Source organism: Cricetulus griseus, chromosome 4 (assembly GCF_003668045.3).
Source record: "Cricetulus griseus strain 17A/GY chromosome 4, alternate assembly CriGri-PICRH-1.0, whole genome shotgun sequence".
Lineage (NCBI taxonomy): Eukaryota > Metazoa > Chordata > Mammalia > Rodentia > Cricetidae > Cricetulus > Cricetulus griseus.
The window spans coordinates 94487323-94503810 of NC_048597.1; the positions used below are offsets into that span (position 1 = coordinate 94487323).

At 46.7% G+C, this 16488-nt stretch overlaps 1 protein-coding gene and 1 long non-coding RNA gene across 5 annotated transcripts; one reads left to right on the top strand and one right to left on the bottom strand.

Moving 5' to 3' along the window:
* Nucleotides 1-756: 756 nt before the first annotated feature.
* On the top strand, nt 757-11298 carry LOC100774966 (2'-5'-oligoadenylate synthase-like protein 2). 4 transcript variants are annotated; one of them, XM_027416025.2, is made up of 6 exons: nt 757-1185; nt 2820-3108; nt 3798-3973; nt 8087-8328; nt 9494-9635; nt 10077-11298. In XM_027416025.2, the coding sequence occupies exons 1-6, from the start codon at nt 988-990 to the stop codon at nt 10545-10547; spliced, it is 1518 nt and encodes a 505-aa protein (XP_027271826.1). In that variant the 5' UTR covers nt 757-987; the 3' UTR covers nt 10548-11298. The 4 variants fall into 4 exon arrangements, with proteins under 4 accessions (XP_027271826.1, XP_035299135.1, XP_035299136.1 ...); XM_035443244.1 differs by lacking the exon at nt 2820-3108 and having other exon boundaries at nt 1047-1185; XM_035443245.1 differs by lacking the exons at nt 757-1185; nt 2820-3108; nt 3798-3973 and adding an exon at nt 4472-4549.
* On the bottom strand, nt 1140-2887 carry LOC118238648. The gene is made up of 3 exons (XR_004769493.1): nt 2760-2887; nt 1920-1979; nt 1140-1803 (listed from the first exon to the last, which is right to left on the bottom strand). It is a non-coding gene; the product is annotated as an uncharacterized LOC118238648 (long non-coding RNA).
* Nucleotides 11299-16488: the final 5190 nt, after the last annotated feature.

Sequence of the window (16488 nt, forward strand, 5' to 3'; positions counted from 1 at the left end):
GAACAACCAGCACGGTATCTTACATCAGTCATACTTGTACATCTGTGGTCTTTGCCGCTCTTTTCAGAGCAGAAAGGAATGGAATCAGCCTTGATGTCCACCAGCAGTAAGGCATATAGTACATATACACACTAGAGTTTTATTCAGCTGTTAAAAAATGAAACTGCAAGAAAAAAAATGGATAGAACTGTAAGACTCAGAAAGCAAGTACATGGGAACCCGAGTTTCTAATTGTCATGAGTGTGCATTTCTATGGGAGTGAGTGTGCAAAGAGGCTAAGAAACCAGTGAGGGGCCTGTGACACGGGAAAAATTTATGACAGTTGAAGGGGGAACACTACTGATGGGAGGATATGATGGAGACTGGGGCCGGGAAGATGAGGGAGAGGAAAGGCAGAAGAGCAACTAAAACTAGGTATACATGAAAAGACCTGAACACTAGCTACAGGAGAGCAGCCCTGGGGAGGTAGGCTGAGGACGTCAGGAACTCAGAGGGTAGGGTGGATGCTGTGTAATGACCCTCCGTATAACTATGCACAAGAGACACTTCTAGTAATTAAGATTAAAATAAAGGAGTATGCCTTTACCAGAGCACCGGGGCAGCTGCGATTATCTGGCCAATCGCCGCCACTCAAACTGCCGAAAAGACACATTCAGTGTGCACAACAGAGCCTGTGGGGGCGCTGTTCCTTCCAGCTTTGAAAAAGGGGAACTGATTGCCTCTGCAGTTTTACTTTCAATTCTTGGGAAATTGTTTCCCAAGTTTCGGTTTCCTGACTGAATGGCTGCAGAGCTGAGAAGCCGTCCCAGGAGGGAGGAGCAGAGCATTGCCTGGAGACATCTTCATTCTTTCTCCACACTGGAAACAGAGACAAGTGTCTCCATCCTTCTGTCATCTTCCCCAGCCTTTATCTGGGGAAGGCTGGAAACTTCTCCCTGAGCAAAAGCACTGAGGATTCACTTGGAGGGACAGGGTGATCCTGCAGAGATGGATCCAACCCCTGACCTGTACTGTACCCTTGGGAACAATCTGGACCACTTCGTGGAGCACAGCCTTCAGCCCCAGAGGGACTGGAAAGAGGAAGGGCAGGACGCCTGGGAGAGAATTGAGAGGTTCCTTCGGGACCAATGCTTCCGGGATGAGCTACTTCTGGACCAAGAAGTCAAGGTGCTTAAGGTGGTGAAGGTGAGCACAAAGGGTCCTGGGTTCAAGTCCCATCTCTGCCCTGTGGGTCTGTGACCTTGGGAGATGGGCCACTTCACCCTTTTGAGCCTAAGGCTCCTCTTCTTAGTTGGGTTTATTATAAGCAATGAATGGATGGAGCATAAAATCAGTCTTGCAAAGCTAAAGGACAGAGGGAGTAGTGAGAATTTGGGATCTCAGGATGGACCACAGTCCCCAGTTTCCATAAAATGTATACCTTTGCTTCTTGCTTAAGAAATACTACTTTACCTCTGAAGCCATGAAGGAAGCCTGTTGTTCTCCTAAGTTAGTGCCATTGGTCATGTTAGAAACTACCTAGCAAGACAGTAGTTGGTAAGCTCAATGGGACTCCAGGAGCTACCTGGGTAAGTAAATCAGCATCTACTTAGAATCTGTCTTCTCTGCCAGAAAAGTGCAAACTTACAACACACCCCTTTCAGTCAAGATCGTTTGGGTCAGAAATCTTGGTGTTCTTCATTTTGCTAAAATAAAAGATATCTCACCTTAACTGGAGTAAGTCAGGCTTTATCCGGGAACCCTGAGCCATGCATGGCCACAGAGATGAGAACTGGAGAGAAAGGGCTTTAGACTATGAAGAACCTAGACAGACAGTTGACATCAAAGATAAGGGAGAGCTGTTAGCAAAACAGGTTTCAAGCTCCTACAGTTGCCTCAAAAGCTACAACCCACCCCTTTTGTATTCTGGCCCTCCAAACCTCTGCTTCAGCTGTCAGCTCCCAGGTCTAGGGCTCCATCAGCCTCTTCGCTTCTGGGACCTGAAAGAAACAGCAAATAGTAAGTCCAGAGCTGGGAGTGGCAGCCCCCACCTGTAACTCCAGCACTCGGGAGGTTGAAGCAAGAGGGTTACCAGTTTAAGGCTGTCAAATCTAGGCTATGTAGCAAGTTCCAGGCCAGTCTTGGCTACCTAGTGAGGCACTGTCTAGGGGGAAAAGGAGACGCTGAGATTCATGCCCTCTCATCTTGTTTGTTTTGAAACACAGCACTGTTTCATTATAGCATTTTTCAAACAGTAATTTGTTTGGGGCTGGGGATGTAGCCCTGAGGTTGATGCATTGTTTGCATAGTATGGTGGTTTACACCTATCTGTAAGTCTGGTTTTGGAGGACCCACACCCTCTTCTGGCCTCTGGGGACAACAGGCACACATGTAGTGTACAAACATACATGCAGGCAAAAGCCCATACACGTAAGGAGGGGTTTTTTTATTTTATTTTTAAGTTTGAGATTTCAGAACATTGGATTTCTCAGTTTGGGGCTAGGGATGCGCAGCCTGCAATGCCCACAGCAAAGGTCTTCCTCCATGATGGGGATCAAAGACTTCTCTTGTGTGTGTGGTTTTTCAAGACAGGGTTTCTTCTGCTTAACTTTGACTGTCCTGGAACTCATTCTGTAGACCTGGGTGGCCTCAAATTCATGTAGATCCACTGGCCTCTGCCTCCTGAGTGCTGGGATTAAAGGCGAGCGCCACCGCCGCCTGGCCCAGTGGCTTCTTTTAAGGATTGTATAGGGAACTTGCCACTAATGCCTTTGACCTACCTCACAACCTCAAAGCACCAAATCTCAGGATAGGTCAATTTAGTACCGGCCCCTCCACAGGGAGGCTCCTCGGGAAAGGGGACGACGCTGAACCACAGATCTGATCAGGACATGGTTCTGTTCCTGAGCTGCTTCTCCAGCTTCAAAGATCAGGCGAGATTCCGAGAACTCATCATCAGCTTCATCGAGGAAAGGCTGCATCACTGCTGGAGAAGCCTGGCCTACAACATCACTGTGGTTAAACAGAGAAAGGGGAATAGGACCCCTCGCTCCCTGACATTAAAGGTCCAGCCCAGGAAGAGTGACGGCATTATTCGGATGGATGTTCTGCCGGCTTATAATGCTTTGGGTAAACCCAGTGCTGGGTCAGCTTCAGGGAAATGGTTCTGAGGTCTGCTCTTTCTGGGAGAAGCTACAGAAAATAGAAACCACTGGAGTTTGCTCGTTAGTGGTGAGGTGGGACTGGGAGCATCCTGTGAAGACGTGTGTCCCTCCATAAAGGCATGGGTCCCCATGTCCCAGTGTTCCTACCCACCCTCTGGGAAATACCAGGTCAAACAACCACTCTAAGGTCTTTGGAGTTAGCCGTAACTGGATTTGAATCATCTGTAAAACAAGGCTCTTGTATCTTACCTTGGGCCAACAACTTAGTGCCTCCAGACTGAGTGCACTAACTCAGTGCATGTGATAATGTTAAGGAGAGCCATGGGAACTGACAATACTTGCCCACATTTGAGTTATAAAAATGGCGGTTTCCCGTGGTTGCCTTTGAATTTACCTCCTTTATGGAGCTGATCTGGGGACTCCACGAGCTTGACTGTGATCCCTGTACTTAGGAAGCAGAGGCAGGTGGATCATAAGCCCGAAGGCAGCCTAGGATCCACAGAAAGACCCTGTCAAGAAGGGAGGGAGAGGGAAGGGGGGGATGGAGGAGGGGAGGGAAGGGTGAAGGGGGTGAAAAGGGGAGGGGAGGGGAGGAGGGAGGTTTCCCCATCTCAAGAGCTAGAGTTTCCTAACCAGACAACTTTCTCCTCCCAGGATCCTTTTCCCGAGACTTGAAACCAGACCCAGAAATCTACGAAGATCTAATAAGGACTAATGGCAACCCCGGGGAGTTCTCGCCAAGCTTCACAGAGTTGCAGAGACATTTTGTGAAAAGCCGCCCTGTTAAACTGAAGAACCTACTCCGGCTAGTGAAGTTCTGGTACCAGCAGGTGAGGAGGGCTAGGAGAGGGTGGGGAGGGTGGGCACAGCCCATTGTTTGTTTTTTTTTTTTTTTAAAGAGTGGAAAAAAACAAAACAAAAACCAGGGCTGGGGATGTAGCTTGTTGCCAGGGAGCTAGCTTGGGATGCATAAGGGCCTGGGTTTGGTCCCCAGCACCACCAAGAGAGATGGAGTAGAGACAAGAGAAGTGGATGAGAGGCAGGATAAACAGTGAATGAAACTGGACAAATGGAGTCTATTCGTGACCTGCAGTGCACTGGATAATATCAGAGCCAGGCATCACTATGGCAATTGTGTTTGTGTCTTGCTTAAAGCCTCCTGATTCCAGTGACACCTTCCCAAGGGCAATTAAATGCCTACTGGTGAGAACAAACAGACGTGGCATTTTGATAAGAACAATAACAAACGTAAAGAGACCATTGTGAGGTACTATGTCCCTTGATCTAGGCTGTATGTGCCACATGATTTCCCCATCTGCTCTTTCCAGCTAATGCCTAGTGGGTGGACCACTACCATCATTTTGGAGATGAGAACGCTGAACTGAAAGGTTAAAGGTAGAGCTGAGGTGTGAGCAAGAGTGCTTGACTCTGGAATTTGTGCCCTTCAGCGGTAACAGGGACAATTCTTTATAACAGCTTTTCTTTCTGGTTATCTGAATGTTGCAAAGGGTTCATTATAAAAAAAATTTAAAAAAAAAAAAGAAAAAAAAACAATGTGGAAAAATGCAAAAGGAAGAACGTGAAATTCACATGCAGTCCAGGGTAAACCAGCAACAATGCAGTGGCTGCATTTCATGTTTTGTTTCTGTCTGTATTCACACAGCTCACACTCAAACCATTAGGTAACGAGAATCATGAAATGCCATTGCGGTTTTTGGCCCACCCTTTAAACAAACACCTACTGCCTGCTTATATCCTTTGGCATCAGATGTGAGAGCACCATCTATTTAAGTCACTTGCACACTTTACTTTGTTATTTCCTCATCAACTGTAAGACCTTACAACTGCAGGTATTTGCTATCCTTCCCATCTGTGTTGCAAATGTTTGCACGAATACACCATTCACCTACTGGCTCTAATTAGGCCAGCTTTAAGAACACAATGGACTGGAGAGATGGCTCAGCATTTAAGAGCATGTACTGCTCTTGCACCAGACCCAAGTTCAATTCCCAACACCCACATTGGGCAGCTCACAATTACAATAACTCCGGCTACAGGGTATCCAATGCCCTCTTCTGGCCTCCAAAGGCACTACACTCTCACACATACCTAATCACAGATACACATTTACACATAATTTAAGAACACAGTGATTTCTTTTTTTGCAAATTATGTGTATAGTGTCTATGTGTATCCATGGGTATCTATGTGTGTATAGTGTCTGTGTGTGTTTGTGTGTATGTGCACATGTGTGCCTATATATCCATGGGTCTCTCTCTCTCTCTCTCTCTCTCTCTCTCTCTCTCTCTGTGTGTGTGTGTGTGTGTGTGTGTGTGTGTGTGTGTGTGTGACGTGGGGGGGGGGGCTCAGGTTGATGTCAGGAGTCTTCCCTGATCTCTTCCATATATACTGGGACAATGTCTTTCAGTTGACCCTAGGCTTGTCTACATGGCTGTTTGGCTAGCTTGCTCCAGGGAGCCCCTGTCTCTGCCTCCCAAGTACTGGGATTACAGGCATGTTACAACACCCGCCCAGCATTTATGTGGCTTCTGGGTATCTGAACTCTGGTCCTTAACCTTGCATGGAAAACACTTAATCCATTGACCCTCTCCCAGGCTCCCAGGTCTGCAGATGAATATTTCTGACCTTCTACGATAGATTTGGGCTACTTATCTGAACCACCTCTTTCTCTCCATAGGGGAAATACATATATATATATATATATATATATATATATATATATATGGTTATTTGAATGTTGCAACCCATCATAAAAAATTCAAACAGCATAAAAATATATTAAAAAGGTAAAACTTATTGTGTGTATGGATGTGTGCATATCAGTGTGGGAATATCCTATACTCATGCTCATAAGGGCAACCCCAACTGGACTCGAATGTGTGTGTGTGTATCTTTATAGCCACCTAATTTTTCTTATGTTTATTACATACTTTAATCCATTTTAACTTGTTCTTGAATATGGCATGACTTTGGCAATGCTTTTATTTTCTTCCAAATGACTAACAAGTTGTACATCACATTTTGAATTATACAACCTTTTCTCACTGAACTAAAATGCTACCTTTGTTAACACTGTTAAATCCACAAATCTAGGCTGGGCGTTGGTGGCACACACCTTTAATTCCAGCACTCAGGAGGCAGAGGCAGGCAGATCTCTGTGAGTTCGAGGCCAGCCTGATCTCCAGAGCAAGTGCCAGGATAGGCTCCAAAGCTACACAGAGAAACTCTGTCTCGAAAAAAAAAAAAATCCACAAATCTAGTGGGGACTAATTCTGAGCATCTATTCTGTTGCACTTGACTGGTTTTCTTTTTAAGCTCTGAGGGACTGAACCCAGGATCTTGTGTGTGGTAGAGAAGCACTCAGCCTCTAAGCTACTACAGCCGTAACCCTTGACCACTGTTTATTCTTATGCCCCAAAACTTCTGTTTTTGTAACCAGGTAGAAAGTAGGAATGACAACCAAGGTTGACCTGTGACCTCCACATGTGTGGCAAGCACCCCCCCCAAACACACACATATACAATACACATACAAGACAGAAATCAGTGGCAGCCAGACAGGCTGTGCATACCTACAGTTCCAACACATAGGAGGCTGAGGCAGAAGAATTGCAAGCTTCAGGCTAGCCTGAGCTACACAGCAAGACTGTCTCAAAAATAAAAATCACAAGGAGTTTAAATAGAATCTACTACTGTTGTCTTACTCAATGGACATGGCATCAAATTGTCTTCTAAACACATGTCATTAAAGCCACAGATAAGTGTAGCTCTCTGCTCTCATCAGAAAAGATCCCCCCACCATCTGGCCCCCAGGACTCAGTAGCTATCACAGACTCACAACTTAGTCGAAGTGCAGAGAACAAGTGATCGTGGGGCACTCAGCCCCATGTGGGGCATCTATATCATCCTGTCTACAAGGCTAAGGAAACACTGTGCACAAGGAGGCGGAAGGAGTCTGAGCCAGAGAGCACGGTGGTTGGGGGGGTGGCTATGAAATAGTGTCCTCTGGACACTATGACAGACAGACATGACAGACAGACTCCTGGTACTCAGGCGCTTTCTGCATGAGACCAGGGTAAGGTTTAGCCAGTCAGCATTCCAGGGTCAATGGGAGAGAGCTGAGAGCTACCGGCAGCTGGGAGAGGGAGAGTCAGTTTTGTCCTCAGAGGTGCGGCTGGTGGATGGCCCCACATCCACGGACATAAGGCAACTCCAACTGGACTCCACAGGTTATAAAAAAGTAGACGAGTATGAGGAGGAAGATATTGGGGAGGTGAGAAGGTGAAGGGGGTGAAGGTGGATATGATCAAAATACTATATACAGGTACAGAATTCCCCCAAGAATATACAAATAAATAAAATAAATTTAAAGACTGCCATAAATATTTTAATTAATTTAGGAGGAATTAAACACTTGATGACATTCTTTCCCTTTCTTCCTTCGTTTTATTCAGTTTTGTTTTTTGTTGCTTTTGTATTGCTTTGGAGGCTGTCCTGGAACTCGCTCTGGAGACCAGGCTGGCCTCTAACTCACAGAGATCCTCCTGCCTCTGCTTCCCGAGTGCTTGGATTAAAGGCATGAGCCACCAACACCCGGCCATTTTATTCAGCTTTGAGCTGTCTGTCTGTTCTAGATTTTTCCACTTTGTTGCTGAATTTGCTGTATCACCGGCTGAAATTGCCGTCTCCATTCTAACTGAAAAACATGGGCTGATAAGCAGATGGTCCACAGGAGACCCCAGACCAAAGCCACCTGGGTCCCACCAGCTCATGGCAGTGTCACATAAAGCAACAGAGGAACCCCAAAGTTCTTAAAGCATCAAGAACGTATTCTCTCTCCCTCCCTCCCTCCCTCCCTCCCTCCTTCCCTCCCTCTCTCCCTCCTCTCTTCCTTCTGTTTTCTACCCCCTCCCCTTTCTCCAGTACCTGAGAAGTAAGCATAGAAGAGCAGCATTGCCTCCCAAATATTCTCTGGAGCTACTGACCATCTACGCCTGGGAAATGGGTACAGAGAGCAGCGAAAACTTCAATTTGGATGAAGGGTTTGTAGCCGTGATGAATCTCCTCAGAGACTACCAAGACATCTGCGTATACTGGACTAAGTACTACGATTTCCAAAATGAAGTCGTTGGAAACTTTCTCAAACAACAGCTGAAGAGACACCGGTGAGTATGTCAACCAAATTACTCATGACTTTTAGGAATAGAAACCCTGACTGAAGAGGCTTGGAAAAATAAGAGACGCAAGTGGCTTTTGCAACTGAAAACGTTCAAAGGAAAACTTCAAGTATGACTATGTCACCAAGGTCTCTTTCTGTGAGTCGGTCAACCCCGCCCTTCCCAGGGCTTTACTGTCAAGTTCCAGTTTATCCCTTCAAGGTTGCAGTGGTTCTAGCCTTCTTTCCAGTACAAGAAAGGGTATGTCAAGCAAGATCTCAGAGGTCCAGTCTCACTAGCTTCCTTAGGTTCCAGTCCTAATCAAGGGCCTGACTTGCAGGCATTGCTTCTACCCAAAGGTGCATACAATCCCTGCTCCGGACATTGTGAAGAATGCTCTCTGTTGGCCATAGTTTCAGTTTCAAATGAGTGAGTTAAGAAGTATATAGTCGGGCGGTGGTGGCACACACCTTTAATCCCAAAACTCAGGAGGCAGAGGCAGGTGGATTGCTGGGAGTTCAAAGCCAGCCTGGTCTACAGAGAGAGAGAGAGAGAGAGTTCCAGGACAGGCTCCAATGCTACAGAGAAACCCTGTCTTGAGAAACAAAAACAAAAAGAAGTTTATAGAGATCAGAAGTAAAAGAAAAAATAGCAAGTAGGGGAGTAGCCGATGGCAGGATATCATCAAACCGGGTGCTCACAAATCCAGTAGAGACAACTGGAGTAGCCCAAGTGGGAGAGCAAAGGCAACAGCATCAAACCGCTTAGGACACCCTGCAGATGTCAACCAGTGGAGGGGGTCATCGGGAGTTCCCCATGGATGAGCTTCCCATGTGTGAGCCATGGCTGGACTTGCAGCTTTTTGTTCCCACTGTAACATGGGATAAACAACAGTGGCCTCTGGATGGAAATGGTTCCCCTTCCAGCTGTCTCAAGGTCCATTTCCCCCATTACAGAGCGGCAGGTGGAAGGGACAGCAGGACCCAAGACAGAGAGTCTTGGAAGAACACTTTGAGTTACACGTTTGGGGTTGTGGCTCCAGAGCCAGCTTTCAGTGAGCTTAGACGTCACAAGGCAATTTACCAATATAGCGCGCCTTATGATTCCACAGACGTTGAGTGCCAGAGGCCAGCTTCCTGAGCTTAGCCCGGATCTGCTTCTATTCTGCCCCCAGGCCCATCATCCTAGACCCAGCTGATCCCACCAACAACTTAGGAAGTAGAAATGGATGGGACCTGGTGGCCAGAGAAGCTTTCTACTGCCTGCTGCAGACCTGCTGCTGGACTGGAATCCTCAGCGGCAGCTGGGATGTACTGGTACAGTGCAGTCTCATACTCAGACCTCACAGTAGCTCTTCCCTCAGTACCCATAAGCCCCAGGACAGGCAACACAGTTAGGTATTGTAGCCTCATTCTCACCCGTAGACATTCTTGGCATTCCCCAGGGTTCCATAAATACAACACTGCAGTGTGCCCACAATGGGTGAAGATCCTGCCTAGTTCCACACAGAAAGAGTATCATTTAGACACCAGCTGTTGCTCTGGCTTGAGTAAGTCGAGGAACACAGTGTGACTTGGTGGTGCTCTAAGCCTAGGGTGGCCAATCAGCTTTCCTGTCGCCTTAAGCATTCACTCAGCATCTCCCAGTTTGTCTGGGTACATGGTAAATTCCACCAGGATCTAGAAGGGAGAGACTCTGTAGACAGTAGACGGTTCTTGTCACACAGATGCCCTTTCCCTCTCTTACCTCTCTTGCAGCCAGCAAGAGAAATTCAGGTGACAGTGAAACAAACAGAAAAAGAAACCTGGAGGCTCTGGGTAGACCCCTATAGCCCCATCAGGAAGATGAAGGCAGAGATCAAAAGGAAAAATGGCACCTCCGGGGAGCTACGCATCTCCTTCCAGGATCCACAGGGGGAGAGGCAACTTCTCAGCAGCCAGAAGACCCTATCGGATTATGGGATATTCTCTAAGGTGACCATCCGGGTGCTGGAGACCTTTCCCCCTGAGATCCAGGTCTTTGTGAAGGAATCCAGTGGCCAGAGCAAGCCTTATGCCATCGACCCTGGCGCTACCATCTATGAACTGAAGGGGAAGGTTGAAGATGCTGGAGGGCCTTGCACAGAGAATCAGGTGCTGATGTTGGGGAGTAAGAAGCTGAAAGATCGTTGCAGCCTTGCAGAGCTACAGATAAAAGACTGTGACACCATCCAGCTCAGGGTGATCTAGCCCTAGTCTGCCTACTGCATGGTGTCAATACTTAATGCCTCCCTGCCCCATCCCTTTACCCAGACGCTGTGTTCATTCTGTACCCTAAATATCAACATTTTCCCACATATACAGAATGAAGTTCAAGTTTTTTCGCTGAATAGCCAGTCTTTAATACAATCAAGCTGAGCCCTACTTTCTTCTCCGTCCCCACTCAAAACTCACCAGTCTCCCAAATACTCAAAACTCGCCCCGAATGCCAAGTCATGTCCCCATCACTTTGAGTCAGCGATCCTTTCCCCTTGACCGATGTTTTCATATTTCAAGACTCAGACTTGTAAGTCACTGAATCTCAAAGTGCAGACCTCAGACTGACAGACTCACCGTTACTCCAGGAACCTCTTAGAAAAGAAAAATTGAGCCGAGGCAGACATTCCCCTGAGGTAACAGTCAGTGCCATGACAAGCCCTCCAAGTTGTTCTGATGCATGCTCGAGTTTGAAATCGACTGCTATACAGCCCACGCAGCCGGCCAGGTCATCTTAAGCTCACATTCTCTCTCTTCGTCCACAGTAGCCCTCTGTGAGAGGAAGAGGGGTGTTAATCGTGTTGTTTTGTTAGATCTATCTCTCTAGAACAGTGAGACTTGATTTTTCTTTGAATGCCTTATGCCTTGGCCTTTGCAGTCTAGAATGGAACCAATCCAGTGTAAATGTTTGACACATGCCTGCTGAATAAGTAAACAAACCAAAGAATGGTGTTGAATCCTTCAATATTGTCTCCGTCATGTCTGATGCCATTTTAGAGTCCACACAGTTTGAGGTGCCCCTAGCCCACATGTCATTCTCTAAAGAGGTTCCCAAGTGACCTTTATAAACCCCATACTGGTGGGTAGACATGGTCTCCCTCTGTCTAAACCCACCTGGACCAAAGGTGACAAGGGTAGGCTCCACCCACTGGCTATCCTTAGCCAGGCATATATTTCAATCTTGGAAAGTAGGGCCTGGTACAGTAAACTTCTGGTACAGTCAGGATTGAAAGAGGCTGAACAGTCAAGAACAGATCCACCCTTGCTTAAATACAGGCAGAGAACCATTCTCCCACAGAACAGAGCCACACACAGCAAGAGCCAGAGCCAGAGCCTGCATTCACACCCAGGGGGAGGCTACACGAGTTGTTTGTCCCTCCTGTTACCCAAGTTCTCCTTGTACCTTTTCATCATCCTCATGTCACTGAATAAATCCAAGTGGGGCATCTTTTGTTTCAGCAGCTCAGTTCAGGTCACTCATCTGTCCCTCAACACACACAGAATAACCATGCACCTGTATGGCCTTTATACCAAGAGTCTCCATAGAAAACGCCATTCAACTGTCTTCACAGCTGCCTTAGAGTGGGATGGACCTGTAGGAATAACAACCCTTCTACATTTTACGGATGGGAGAAACAAACAAAAAAGCTTAAAATATAGGAAACCAGTCAGGAGGTGGTGACACACTCCTTTAATCCCAGCACTCTGGAGGCAGAGGCAAGCAGATCTCTGAGTTTGAGGCCAGCGTGGTCTACAGAGTCAGTTGCAGGACAGCCAGGGCTACACAGAGAAACCCTGTGTCAAAAAACAAACAAGTCACTGAAAAAGGATGGATGGGTGTTCCATTGAGAGTGAGGGCAAGAAGGCTAAAAACAGATCACTTCTCTCATGTCTCTATCTGGGCTACCAGAAGGTACTACTCACATTTTGGGTGGGTTTTCCCTATTCAAATGATTTGATCAATAATAATAACAGTCCCTCACAAGAGTGCCCAGTGACTTGCCTTTTCGTAGATTCTAGATCCAGTCAGGTTGACAGCTAAACTCATCCACCTCAGACTCCATCAGAGTACAAGTGACTATCAAATAGTTTGATCTAAACTAACTCGAGGCCAGGTGACGGCTCACACCTGTCACCCCAGGACTCAGGAGTCTGAGACAGGAAGATTACTTTTAGTTGGAGCCTACAGCGGGCCCCTGCACAGTTTGGAAAGCCCTATTCCTGTCTGTCTCTCTTTCCACACCCCTCCAGCTCAGAGAATCTCGGAACAGAGGAAAGGAGCCAATAGCCAAGCTTGGCATTCTTGTCAGCTGCTGCAACTTCCTCCCCTATGGCCTTAGTCACCCAAGTCCCCACCTAAGTGCTCAGCTTTTGACCATACTTGGGCACAAACCCAGCTTTGGTGGACACTTCAACACCTCTTGCCTACAACCTATAAAACTTTCCTGCCTTGGCCTGGGTGCTTGACTTCTTTGACCTCCATCTCTGGGACTGGAGAACCCTCCTAGGAGGTGATTTTTCAGTTAGGCTCGAGCTGGCTTACTGTGTTAGCAGAGAAACTTGTTATGGTGGTGGAGGTGCAGAAAACCTAATAATTACCATGACTTTCAAGAGCAGTCTGGGCTATATAGTGAGTTCCAGGCCAGCCTGGGCTAGAGAGCAAGACTCTGTCTTTAAAAAAAAAAAAAAAAAGTGGCTGGGCGCATGCCTTTAATCCCAGCACTCAGGAGGCAGAGGCAGGCAGATCTCTCTGAGTTCAAGGCCAGCCTGGTCTCCAGAGAGAGTGCCAGGATAGGCTCCAAAGCTACACAGAGAAACCCTGTCTCAAAAAAAAAAAAAGTGCTCAGGTGTAGTGATGCACACCTTTAATCCCAGCATGTGGGAGGCAGAGGCAGGTGGATCTCTTGAGTTTGAAGCCAACCTGGTCTACAGAGTAAGTACAGGGCAGCCAGGGCTACACAGAGAAACGGCATGTGTGTGGGGGGGGGGGATTAATTAATCCTAAGTATAACTCAGTGATGTTAGGATTCTCCTGAGAAACAGGACTAATGAAAAGGAGATAGAGGTGTGTGTGGGGGTGTATGGGTGTGTGTGTCAGAGAGAGAGAGAGAGAGAGAGAGAGAGAGAGAGAGAGAGAGAGAAAGAGAGAGAGAGAATGTTTGCTATCTGGGCTTCTTATGGTTCAGATAAAATGACTCTTAAAATCAACTGCCATGTGGATAGCATAGTCCAAATGACGCCCAAGTATCTTCTGGTTATTTATGCTGCATATTGAACCACCCTGAACCATGCATTTATTTGCTCATGATTGAATTTTCTGAAAAGTTCGTGTGCTCTGCTCAAGCTTACATGAAGCTTGAGGTTCAGAAAGGCCCCAACCACAAGTCTGGCAATTGGCCCAATAACAGCTGTAAAAGTAAGGGTGATGACACCAGTGTGGAAGAGAGAGGAGAGCCAGGGCTGGGCCACATGAGCCTTGCTAACAGACAATTGCTAGCTTCTGTGATCTGAAACCTAGGGGTAGGGATGGGGGAATAGAGACCCAAGGACCCCAGAACCCCAACATTCCCTCCACAGCTTCTTTGCATCTTCCTCATGTGCCTAAGCCTTCCCGACATATGTCTGACTCCTCCCTGGGAGGTGCCTGGCAAAGGCCTTTGCTCTACCGGAGCCCATACTTTCTGGAGTTGGGGTGTAGAAAACCCTCTCTGCAAGATGGCCCAGGTTACCATCCCCTTCAATAACAAAATCTGGGTGTTTTCACTGTGGCTTTCTCATTATCTAGTATGATGACCTGAGCTTGTTCACAGGGTCCTGAGTTCTGAAATCCCAAGAGAAAGGGAAGGACTGAAGTCGCTTGGCATTTTTTAAAGCCTCAGCCTACATCACATGTGCTAATGGTCAAAGCAAGATGTGTGGCCCTGCCCTGATCCCAGGGATGAGAAAAATGCCTCCTCTTCTAGAAAGATCTGCAAAGCCAGCACTTCAAGGGCTGTTCCGACTGTGGGGGATGAATTTGGGAGCACTTTTATTTGGGAGGGAGAGGGGGGGACAGGCCAGCATAATGCCTGAATTCTAACAGGGTTGATTTAGAAAGAAAAGAGGATTAATTTGGTCCATGGTTCTGGTCCTAAGTTAAAGGAATGTATCCAACGATGGCACTTTCTACCCAGCTTCTAGAGAGTCACCATTGGGTTGACTTGGAGGAGGTTCCATATGTAAAAGGACAGAGAACTTGCTCGCTCTACGAGTATTGAAGACAGAATGTTAATTCCGCAGCAGACACAGGAGCAGCAGGGCCTGTAGCCCCAGTCCTGATGGCCAAAGTCAGATGGATCCCAGGAGCTTGATGGTCAGTGTAGTCTAAACAACAGAGCCACCAGTTCAATAAGAGGCCATGTCTCAAGGCGGAGAGTAATAGAAGACACCTGACATGGCTCCCTGGCCTCTGTGTGTGCACACCCACAGGCTAGAAAGTGTGTGCCACACACACACACACATACCCCCACAACACACACTGTCATGGCTAATCTTGATTGTCAACTTGATTGTATCTGGGATCAACTAAGATCCAAGCAACTGGACATCCCTGTGAAGGACTTTCTTCTTTTTTTCTCAAGACAAAGTTTCTCTGTGTATCCCTGTCTTTCCTGGAACTTTCTCTGTAGACCAGACTGGCCTCACACTCACAGAGATCCACCTGCCTCTGCCTCCCAAGTACTGGGATTAAAGGCGTGTGCTACCACTACCAGGATTTTTCTTGATTAGACCATTTGAAATAGAAAGACCTACCCTAAGTCTGGGTGACACTTTCTGTTGGCAGGATATATAAAAGGACACGAAAGAAGGAAGTTTTGCCCTTTTCCTGCTTGCCTCACACTCCATGGCAAGTTCATCTATCCTGCTGCTGAGGTATTCCTGCACTGGCATTAGAACCTACTTCTTTGGGAGACCAACAAAGACAAACCAATAGAGACACTTAGCCTTGTGGATTGAACAACTATCGTATTCTTGGCTTTTCCACTGGGAGACATCCATTGTTGAACTAGCGGGATCACAGAGTGCAAGCCACACTAATAAATGCCATAAGTATTCATTCTATCTGTCCTGTCCCTCTAGAGAACCCTGACTAATACACACACACAGTGAAACAATATAAGGGCACACAGACAGCTGTTAAGGTAATGTTTCTCAGATTTGCAGTCTCTACCTCCCGGTGCTCCCCACCTCTACCCCTTGAGAGCAGTTTCAGAACAGACTGTCCTTCCCAAGTCCTTATTTGAAGCCTGCATTACAGAGACTCCAAGACCATCTCCCACGTCCCATCCTGTCTCCTGCCCCAAACCTAGCCACCCTCTCCCAACCACTGGCTGTCCTGCTTCCCCACAGAAACTTGTTTAACTGTGTTTTGGCACTCCAGAAAGCCAATGCATTACAGACTCCATGTCCCTTTTTAAAACTCAAACACCATCCAAAGTATTAGAGGTAAAATGATTGAAGCTGCTTGGCCCTCAGGCGCTTCATGAAGGTGAACAGAAAGAATATATGAGACCTGAGTACCTTTTGTCTAAATAAATTATGTCACTAGAAACACGGTAAATGTTGTCTTAGTCTGTGTTGACTAAGACTAAGTGCTGCTCTTTAAAATGTCATAATTTGGTATGACTTAAGAACTAGGTGCAGCTTTATCCACAGTCTCGGCCAGGTCCTGGCAGGTGGCAGGTATCACATCTGAGCATCTCGCTCACTGGTCCAGGTGCAGGAACTGAGATGCCTCATAATGTTCTTTGGAGACTTTGGGTCACTGTCAGGATCTGGCAGTCTGTCTGATATTATAAACTTTAAAGATAACAATTTAAATGCCATATTCTGAAGATCTCTGAAGCATTAGAGGTCTGTTTGGTTACTTACTTTAAGCACACAAGAAGCATACAGGTGGCTAGGTAAGGTCTTATTTCTATAATTAATTTTCAGCCTGACTGTAACTGGTTTTAACTTAGTAAAATATATTTGAAACTTAGCACAGCTGAATTTAAGACTGCATAGGGTTACCTTATAGTCCTTAAATAGTAGCTACATGTACATATTTTAGCTGCTTGCTCAAATGAGACAGGGTTTCTCTGTGTAACAGTCCTGGCTGTCCTGGAACTAACTC